The 10,740-nt window shown below is 39.1% G+C and overlaps 1 protein-coding gene across 2 annotated transcripts; it reads right to left on the reverse strand.

Moving 5' to 3' along the window:
- Positions 1 to 79: 79 nt before the first annotated feature.
- Positions 80 to 7,013, reverse strand: prpf3 (PRP3 pre-mRNA processing factor 3 homolog (yeast)). 2 transcript variants are annotated; one of them, XM_026373031.1, is made up of 17 exons: positions 6,860 to 7,013; positions 6,320 to 6,473; positions 5,617 to 5,747; positions 4,762 to 4,929; positions 4,575 to 4,661; positions 4,197 to 4,444; positions 3,982 to 4,100; positions 3,703 to 3,890; positions 3,401 to 3,567; positions 3,146 to 3,228; positions 2,604 to 2,747; positions 2,404 to 2,503; positions 2,152 to 2,265; positions 1,937 to 2,055; positions 1,598 to 1,675; positions 1,455 to 1,510; positions 761 to 910 (listed from the first exon to the last, which is right to left on the reverse strand). In XM_026373031.1, the coding sequence occupies exons 2-17, from the start codon at positions 6,462 to 6,464 to the stop codon at positions 761 to 763; spliced, it is 2,097 nt and encodes a 698-aa protein (XP_026228816.1). In that variant the 5' UTR covers positions 6,465 to 6,473; positions 6,860 to 7,013. The 2 variants fall into 2 exon arrangements, with proteins under 2 accessions (XP_026228817.1, XP_026228816.1); XM_026373032.1 differs by lacking the exon at positions 6,860 to 7,013 and having other exon boundaries at positions 80 to 910; positions 6,320 to 6,464.
- Between the last annotated feature and the right edge of the window lie 3,727 nt (positions 7,014 to 10,740).

A 10,740-nucleotide genomic window follows, 5' to 3' on the forward strand; every position in this document is an offset into this window, starting at 1 on the left:
ATGATCGATGATATGTAACTTAAGTTCAAGTTAAATATTAGAGAAGTTGATTGTAACTGACTGAAGAAACGGACACGACTCAGTGACATGTTGTTTATTCAAGGCTGCAGCTGTACAGAGATAAACTACCAGTCAAACGTTTGCTCATTTCTTAAAAGAAAAAACAAAAACAAAAACAAAAACAAAAACATGAATGTGGGTTTTATAAATTCTGTAAAACGCACCTGTAATGACTACCATAAGTCTTACAGCTAATGTTGTAACTTTAGCCAGATATTCGTCCTGGTGGAGTCTAAATGTGTTAGCACAGCAGTAGTGCAGTCATTTACAGATGGAGGAGTTTATTAAATGCTGCACTCAAATCAGTGTACAGGGGGATTTGAGCACAAAACATCAGTCATAACATAACCGGACACAATTTATTATCATTGCTAAAGCTTTGGACAAGTGGTTTACATCACGGTGCAGTCTGTCAGACTGTGTTCAATAACAGAGCAACATCTGACAGAAGCACCAACAACTTAAAGAGATGAACACTGATGCACGCACGCGCTGACCTGTTACACATTCTTACAACAACATCCACACAGGTTTATTGTTCCTCCTTTTCTCTGTTCAAGTCTCTTGATTACATTTGTTTGTCCCCAGTAGAAAGCAGCCAGTCAACAGTGAGGGCCGGCCGGTGGTGGGGCTGCCGGTCTGGGGGTTTATAGGAGGAAGGGGTGACGCAGACTGAAACAATCTGCTCTCCAGGCAGTTTTCAGTCATCTGTAGTTTCCAACACACTCTGGCTGAGAGCTAGGTCCCAATAGTGTTCTGTGCCGTGTTTCTTGAAGTGTTCTCTGGCCATGCTCTCTGTGGGGCACTGCTTGAACTTCATGTCCCCAAAACTACGCTCTTTAGCTGTTCCCTGAAGAACCAAGAGGAAATAATATGCTCGAATAAGATTAGAAACAAAACATCCAAACTAATGCCAACATATTTAAAGTCCCCTGCTACTTTTAAATGTTGTGCTCATGTCATATTTCACTTCACTGCGTCATTTTCTGTCTTCTGCTCAAAATTATGTGATTATACGTTTGACACTACAAGGGATGTTTCTCAACCTCTCCCTAAAACTGGAGAATTTGCACAAACACTAATATGATTTAGGACATCAGATTTTTTAAAAGCTAATCTTAATCTTATAAACAAATTAGGGTTGTAGAAATAATCTCTAATAATAATATACAATCAAGTAAGAGAGTAATTGTTTTGAACAATTTCTTTTTTATTATTTTTTTTATTTAAATTACATAAATACTTTTAGGTAGCTTACGAAGTTAATAAAGACCATCACACAGTTTATGATTCATAGTAGAGTCATTTTAAGTATCTTTATACATGACTGGAGGGGAATAAAACAACCTCATGTTAGCATCCAACCGAAAGCGTGTTTATGTGCAGACACTCACCTCCCAAATCAACCAACACTTGTTGTTCCTCTTTGTATCGTCATCACCATCTGGATCTAATTGAAATCAACATTTAAAAGTTCAGAGACTGTAAAATAAACAAATATATGGGGGAAAAACCTCAAAAGTCAACCCACGCTTACCATCTCTTTTACTGTTGTGCTCCTCCCATTTGATTCTGCTCATCATCAGCCTCTTAAACTTTTTCTGGGACTTGGGGCCTAAACAAAACAACATTCAGTCATTCAAATAGATCTATTTTTTTAAACTACAGATTATAAACTGAGATATAAATAGCTTTACATGAAGTCTACAGAGGAAACCAATTAGACTAGACAAAGTTCATTAAAGTTGCAGAGCTCGTGCCTCTGAATATTGGTACGTATGATTGCAGGGTTTAGCATGGTCTCACACACAGAGTCCAGCATAGTGAATAATTAAGTGAATACTGATTAATTTTCCTGTGTATGTTTTTCCCTTACCTCCCTCCACTACAACAATGTTCACATCTCTGTGCAGAACCACAGTGCCTGTCAGGTACAGCTGGTTGGCATTGGCCTCCACTTTAAACTTCTTAGCAGGATTCTGCAGGTTACGGATCCTGAACAGAGAAGGTAAGATGCTTAAATTAGACACACATGCTGCATTAAATTTTAGAACTACAATATGCGCGCACTCTCTCTCTCTAAACACACACCTGTACACAGCAATGTAAACACCATCAGTGAGGTCTTCTTTTAACTTCTTGACCTTTTTCTCTTTCCTTTGTTCTGCAGTGAGTTTTCGAGCTGCATTGGCCTCCTCATGGGCTCTGCATGGATGGAGAAACAAAACTTTAGAGAAGGCTTTTTTGTCCATAGGTAAGGTCAAATTTGAGGATACACAATGGCGTAAGAAAAAAAGCTAATAAGTGTAGGACAAACAGCGTAGAGATTATTGTGTTACTAACTTCTGTCTCTTGGCCATCTGTGCTCTGACGTGAGCTTCTACCTTCGTAGGATCCTGAACCGCCTCTGTCCCCAGGACTCTCATCAGGTTGGAGATACGTACTGAGAGAATAGAAGCAAAAATCAGTATTTGCAAGTATGAATAATCTGTTGAATCTAGCATGCAATTCAGTTTTAACAATAGTAAGTTGTATGCAAGTACCTTTGGGTTCTGGTGGAGGCATCAGTCCCAGACGGACCTTCTCCTGCATTTCTTTCTGGCCCTCTCTTCGTGTTTGTCTTCTCAGTTTCTTCTGTTCTTTCTTTGTCAGGTATACACCCAGCGTTACTTGTTTATCTGTGTCAACTGAGATTCAGAGAGTATGTGTATATATATATATATATATATATATATATATATTAACAATCTAAATTACAACAATAGAATACATTTAGTTTTATTGTGTATAATAGCATTTGGCCCTAGCTGAAGGCAGTCAGTAAGGGGGCTGGCCTGGGGGTTTGTTTAAGGAGGGGGCAACAATCTGCTCTAACATGTGGTTAAACATTTTTTAAATGTTCATATAATTAGTAGTAGTAGCTTAATAAACTCACTAGGCTGATGTAAACCTCGCTGCCTAATTGTATGACTGAATGTACTTTTACGTCTCAAAGAGCTTTAATATTACAAATAAATATATAACACATGTTTTTGGAGTACCTTAACAGGTTAGCAAACTATTTTCCTACCTTCTATACACTTACCTGGAGGTCTCATTTGAGCAGGATGTTCTACCAGGTTGGTCACACCAAACAACTCTAACCCTTCAAATTTTGTTTCTTCGGTTCTTGAGATAATAGGAGAACATGTTAGATTCAATCCATAAGTGGATTTTACACGTGTATAAATCACAATACAACCACAAAAACAAATCAGTAAGTGTGGGAACAAGAGAAGTCAGTGTCAAACTTAACCTAAGATCACACTCATTAAGGTCTCATATAATTGGAATTTCTTACATGTCTATGTTGGAGGGCAGGATGTAAGAGTCCCACCACTCAATGTTGGGCACTTCCCCCTCGCCAATCTCTTTCTTAGGGGCAATCAGTGCCAGCTTGGTGGATGCCTGGATTCCTGTCTTCTTTGCTGCCTGGGCAATCTCATTCTGCAACCTTTCCAACTGAGCCTGGTTAAGGTAAAGGTCAATGCGAGACAAATTAAAAACAAGTTGAACCTCATCTCAACAAGTTAAAGTTTTTTTAATTACAATTATCAGGTTGTGACAGCTTATAGCCGTGAACATTTTCGGGTTAAATCCAACCTTAGTTCTAATTCTCTGAGCAATCTTCTCAAAGCGGCCCTGTTCATGGAATTTAAAACCCTTGCGTGCACGCTGAGCTGATGTAATAGACACGCGATGGTCAAAGTAGGATGTAGACTCCAAATCTTCCCCAGGCTTCTCCTTCAGCTGTTGACGAAACTGCTCCCTTTTTACCGCTCGAATGTTAGCTAAACAGAGAAGAAAATAAAATGAGGAACACGGGAACAACAGTATTACTACTATAGTTAGTGAACAGGTGTCAGACCACAGTACACATACCTTTCAGTGTGGGCATGCGGTGTGTGAGTTCGACCTCTTTCCCACTTGCATCAACAGTTCGTCCCTTCTCATCTAGAATGAGAGGTGTTGGCTTGTTCACCTCTTTTACCTCTACTTTCCTATAAAAGGACACACATGCATCAAAAAAAAATATATGAGCCTAATGTTTTTTGTGCTCTAGAGATCAAAATCCTGTACACTATGGCATAACTCACGGTGGTGCAATTCCCATGGCGTGTAGATTAGCTAGTGCCATTAGATTGTGGGGCCCAGTGTTCCCCAAGGCTCCCAGGATACCAGGTTTCATGGCTAACTGGGACTGAATGCGTGCTTGCAGCTCAGCAGCCTTGCGCGCTTTCTCGATAGCATCATTCATAAAGCTGGCAGCCTGGGAGGGGGCCACAGATGAGCCACCACCTGCAGCAGCGGGACTACCAAGAAGTCGTGACACTGGAGTAGATTCCTGTTGTGTAGGGAGGGGTAATTGCTTAAGTTAGGAATAAAAACATTGTTGCATTGAATGTACTGCAACACTATTGTTTTTCTGTTTAAGTTTTGATATTAACAATAATAATAAAAAACACAATCTTTACTGTTGAAGCAGGCACCGAAGAGGAAAAACTCAGCTGCTTCTTCCTTTCCTCTATCTGTTTTGTTGCTGCCTCCATCATCTGTTTGATCTATTAAAACAGAAAAACGGTCAGCAAACACTACTATACTATTATACTACTATAAAAAATTATAGTCCAATGCACCAAAATGTAGGCAGTTATCTCCTACCTGCATTTTGGTGAGCATGCCAGGGCTTTCTGATGGAGGTCCAGGTATGACCTCAGGTTCCTCCACCTCCTCGAAGCGAGGGACTCGTTTCCGCTTTGCAATTGTCCCATCTACTGCCTCTGGAGCTTCTCGCATTGCACCTGTTTCAGCCTCATCACCAAACACATCCTGAAATCAACCAGCCAAAATAGAAATACCAGTGAAATTGAAAAACAAATCAATTATCAAATATGCCCATTATACCAAACACTGGACTGTTTACACTTTGTGTACTTGTTGAACTACTTTAAGGTTAAAGTCTAGGCGCGATAGGAAAATCTGAGTTAATAAAAAATGATTTATACAGAGGTAAAGCCAGGAGAAGGAAAGAATCCAATGTATACATTAAATTTACTTCCTGACTTTACAGGTTCCCCTTTGTATGTGAGCTACGGTTGCACTAATCCACCTTTTAGTTTTTTTTGCTAAGATACAGATACTGACACGATGACTTTGCATATCGTCCAATTCCTGATCCCGAACTGTTATTTATTATTAAAAAAAGTCATTGTGCCTCGCAGCAAGTTGAAATACTTAGTGTAATCAGGAATTCAAAATCTAATATATTCATCAGACAAGGACTGGTACCCAAACACATGAGCTGCATGTGAGAACACTAATACCAAATATACTAAGTGAATAGTTCACATCAATGGATCCGCTCCATTATCTAGTGGATTATTTAGGCAACATCAGAGCCAATATCTGTTATTAATATCAGATCAGATACCAGGTATGAGTGCATCCCTAATATCATTATGTTCATATAATTGCAACAATTTATTTGCACAGTGACAATATATAGTAAAAATGCACCTTCAGGTCTCTCTTTCGGTTCTTTTCTCCTCCACCTTTATTGCCACGGGCACTGCGACTCTCCTCTAGAGCTTCAAAAAGACGTTCCACAAAACCTCCAGCAGAGTCGTCGAGAAAGGGACGCAGCTGGTCTGAAGGCAAATGACAATCAAATAATTGGCACAATTACAGTACTTCTTTGATTACTGTCACAATAAAATAACATTACTACAGTACCTTTACACGTACATGGAAAACATGAATTCAAAGTACCCATGATTAAGCTGAATTAACATACTTCTGAAAGTCAGAGGATATCAGACACATTTAGTAAACTATAGCCAATCAACTAGTGCTATGAAATTAAATAAGTAAGAAGGGTTGGTCAATTTATTTCTAAATTTTCAGGGCACATGAGAGCTTGAGAACTCAAAGTGTTAAATATCTTTAAGTGTAACAAACTATATCCAAGATGGTCAGGAATATTAGTAACCACACAGTCACGACAATATGTCCTTGATCTTAAATGTTTTGTTCATGTACCAAATAGTCACTGGAATGTATAGCCAAGGGTAAACTGTCTTTCAGCTGCTCCAGTGAACCTGCCAAGTGGCCACCAAGTCACACTGGTTGTATTTGATAGCTTCCAGGTGTGAATGTGTGTATCTGTGTATGCATGTGATCAGGGTGTCCCTGAAAGACTTTGTGGGCAGTAGTTGGTTACCTATGGTTTTTCTTTTGTCTAGTCCTTTTCCCACACAGTGCAAAGCCGCAGTGACCACAGTGGGCTCTGAGAAACCCAGGACCTTCTTCACAGTGCGCTCCACCCATGGCCTCAGCTCCTCCACCTCCCGCTTAGGAAGAGACATACTCAAATCCTGCAGAACATCATAAATGCATACGTTGTAACATCAGCGTTCATATTGTATGTGTGAACTCTATGTTTTGTACGGTGTCAGTCCTACCTAGATCTATGAGCACAAACCTCGTCTAGCTCACTCATGCACATTTAGCTACCGCTACACAAACAAAAACCTTAACCAGACATTTATTCGCAATAACAGTAGACGTAAGTAAACCTAAACTTGTGGTTCTCTGTCAGTAAGCAACTGCAGTGTTGCGGTGGCTGTGCTAACCATGAGCAACGTACAAGCTAAAATCAATTACATCCGCCAAAACTCTCCGGTTGCCTGCTATGTGTTAGCATACTGCTGTCTGCGAGCTACCAACATTGGTGAAAAACTGCTTCATAAAACGTACAAACCTCTCGTTTCTGCCTCTATCCCTTGTTGGTTCGCGTGTTTTGTAAAAGCCAAACAACCACGCCGGTCAAGTTTAAGAAGTATAACGCTCTCAAACGGATAAGTCTTCAATAAAACTTTCTGTTTTGTCGCGCCGTTCACACGACGTTCAGGATCCGCAACCCGGAACAGGAAATGAGCAGCAGCTTCTTCTTCGTGACTGTTTCCGAGCACGGACTCCGGTGTTTCCACCTAGCTTCGATTGAAAGAACTGTCACATTTGTTTTTAAAGTTAACCAAAGCTGTGAAACTATATATAATAAGGTATAAAAGAAGATGTTAAACAGTGGTAATGGTGAGATAAGTTATGATTGTGCATTGTAAGGCATAGATGTCTGAAATGGAAAGTAACAGAGTAGCTACATTTAGTTACTTAAGTAACTACTAGTCTACTGTAGGCTCATGATAAGTGTACGTGTAACAAGATCATTTTAGTAACGCTAGTTACTCATATGCTAAACTTAATTAGATGCAATAATAATTATGTTAAAATACTCAATTTTAGCAAACGGTTATTAGACGTCTGAGATAAGTATTGCAAAAGGAATTACAAAAAGGATCTTGGACTCGGAGCCACTGCTTATTTATTTACTTACTCATTCAAACAAATTAAGATTTTTTTCCTAAGAAAAACTGTCACTTTTGAAATTATGTAGCATGTGTTCCATGTAAGGCTTCCTTATTGTCTAAGTCTATTTTAAAACATGTTCCTTAAGGACACCTTTCTTGCATTTATTTATGTAAATCTATTTGTTTCAAGTTATACATTTGTCTTTCTTAATCATATCCCACTACCAGACTAATATGTATTGTTTCAAGATCCGGTTATAGAAATATATTTGAACTAAAAACAGGCTGAAATATGCTTAGTACAATCCTTAGGATCAGATTATAACCTGAATTGCCTTCGTGAGATCAGGACTTTTGCTTTAATTATATATATATTACATTTAATTACTGTCCTTCTTTAAAGTTGTCAACAAACGTATAGTTTTTGTCTATCACAAGGATGATACATTAAAAGCATTACAAATCAGTGTAAAAGAGTAAATACTCTGTTAACTAGTTAATATAAAAATAAGATACAGTACACTGTAGTTTATTTTCAACTGCCTCCTCTAAGGTTAAAGCACAGGAGTTTTAAATGATGAAACCTATTCATAAGCTCCTTCTATCAGTACTGACTCTAGAGTGAACATTGCCTTACTATTGCCCAGTTAACCAGAGATTAGTCATGAACTCAGTCCCCTGGTAAAAACACGGGATTATCAAGTGAGCTCAATTTCCATCCACTGTAGACCCACCCCCTCATTTTTTTACTATCTTTGCACAATGTGGGTCAACTGAGTGCAGTTGTAGTAGCGTGACCATGAATGTAGTAGTGAGCCTCAGGCTACACCAGTCTGCCAGATTACCCCCTCCCTGTACCCTCCACCCGCACTGATAATGTTGTGTATAACCATTGGGATAAACTATACACAGGAATTTACAGTGTCCAATAAATGCACTTTCCCTCATTATCAGAAGCTGGTCCCAGTTTAGCTTCTAGATTTTATTCACCTCTCTCTCACTAATTCACTGAGTGTGTTTACATTCATGTGTATATGGAGATTTATGTGAATCACTAGACTGAACCTTTATATGGTTTACCATACCCCAGTTTGGTATCAGGAAAGACCGCTGTTAGCATAAAGGAGATCCCTATCCAGCACCACAGAAACCAGTTTAAGACACTTTCACTGTATGCATCTATATATACTGTATTTTATCATATGGACACGTGAGCTGATTCCATCAGCATAATCCTCTTTGTTTATAAACAGAGCATGTTTTGACTGTTATGTATGCAACAGCATTAGAAACAAGACTAAGGTCTATATTTTGTAAACAAGCATACAACTTCAAACAAAATTTAGTTTGGTTATTCATACGTCTGTGTTCTTTTAACAATAATAAAACACTGTTTCCAACTTGACAAATGTATATATTTTCTTAAATTATTATATGTTTTTTTGCTATATTATTGAGAGATTATCAAGAAAACATTAGTTAGTTGTTGTCTTGGTGAGATTTTCAGATTTATTTTTATGTCCTATGATAGAAATAAAGAAATCTACTATAGCGAATTCTCACTTTTGATATTTTTTCATCTGTAATTGTTAATAACATTATTTTATTTTTAGATAAACTATTAAGATTGTTGCTCATTAATTTTCTCTTGATCAACACTGTGACACTGATTTATTACTCATATGAGACTCATTTGAGAGCAGTCTTATTCTGGTTGCAATAAATGAAAATGATCGGTGGAGCAGTAAATAATATACACATTCATTCACAGTTATTCATCAAGCTGCCTCCACCATTAACCTGAACTCCACTGGCACCTCACATGCGCTGTCTGCACTACTCCACACCAGCCAACTGTGTTACGTAATGACACCTCAGCGCATACTATGACAATACCAGAGATATTTCTATACAGCTATACACAGAAAAACAACACACAGGCTGACACGTTCCTCCTCTTTCCCACACTGTCAAACACAGTGACTTCTGTTTAGCTATGCATCCAAAGCAAGTGTAATACAGCATTGCAGGGGGGGTGAGGCTATGTGAATTAAACTATTATATTAGTGGAATGTTAGGCATTTAGTCCATAGTTAATCCTATAAATTCAATATTGGCAAAGTGCTAAAGCACCAAGTGTTTCCTTTCTTTTCCTACAAGGTGATGTCAGCTGAACGCGATAATGTGCATTATTGATATGCTATTAATATTACATAAGAGCATAATATATGCCTCTCGTTAGGATGTTCCCCTTCTTCCTTCACACAGCTTTTGATTCATTAAGCGTGTGGTTATGGTATGACCATACCGACCCAGTTTTATTTCTTTCTGTCTGACAGGGGTTGTAAATCATAGAATCTCACGGGACTCTGTTGTCTCTACTTGTCACATGGACTGCAAGGACCCCAGTGTGTGGATCCGCACGAGCACACGTGCATGTAGTATTTCCCAAGTCATTTTCAAAGCGTGTAACTATTTATCTCCCACTTTTCTGTCATTCATAACCCTCTGTGTTTCCCAACTCTTCCTCCTTTCTCCACCTTTCTTTCTTCTGCCTATGGTAGACTCTATGTGGTGGTTTCACTCACTGAACGTGAATAATTGAGGAGTCGTGTAGGATAGCGTCATCACGAGCAGGATCCAAGAACACATTCAGGCCAAAGAAACGGATGAGGATGTTATTTGCCTGTAGCTCGGCTGTGCCCCAAATATTACACACAATGTCATGAGTTACACGTGCGTCCTTGAAAATGTAGTCCTGGTATTTCTGCCTTTACCATGTCTCCTGTTGGTGGCATCATGGTGGAGGGGACCACCGATTGTAGGCAGCTCATCTTCAACCATTCACACCAAGGCCCAGCTTAGCTGTGAGCTCCAGCAAGACAGAAATTACTTCGAAGTAGCTCTGACTTCCATCGCAGGTCTGGGCACTGTGCAATTTTAATGAGCATCGAGCCTGTTTTGGGACTAGTCTGCTCTAAATCTCCCAGAGGACTTTGGCTGAGTAAGAGCATGCGTGAGTATGTGCTCCTACCATGTCTTTGTGTTTGTGTGAACACATGAGCATGTTTGAGTGTAGCTGTAAAGTCACAGCATGGTTTCACCTCACGTGAGCAAGTGAATTATGGGGGAGGGGATTTCAGTGAATAAGCACCTCATTGTGTCATTCCCTACGAGCACGGCACATGCAGCAGACCTGGACAGACACCCTTAAACCATTATCTAGTTAAAACCAATAACAGAATGTGAGCCCACAACTAAAACCTACATATCA

Source organism: Anabas testudineus, chromosome 16 (assembly GCF_900324465.2).
Source record: "Anabas testudineus chromosome 16, fAnaTes1.2, whole genome shotgun sequence".
Classification (NCBI taxonomy): domain Eukaryota; kingdom Metazoa; phylum Chordata; class Actinopteri; order Anabantiformes; family Anabantidae; genus Anabas; species Anabas testudineus.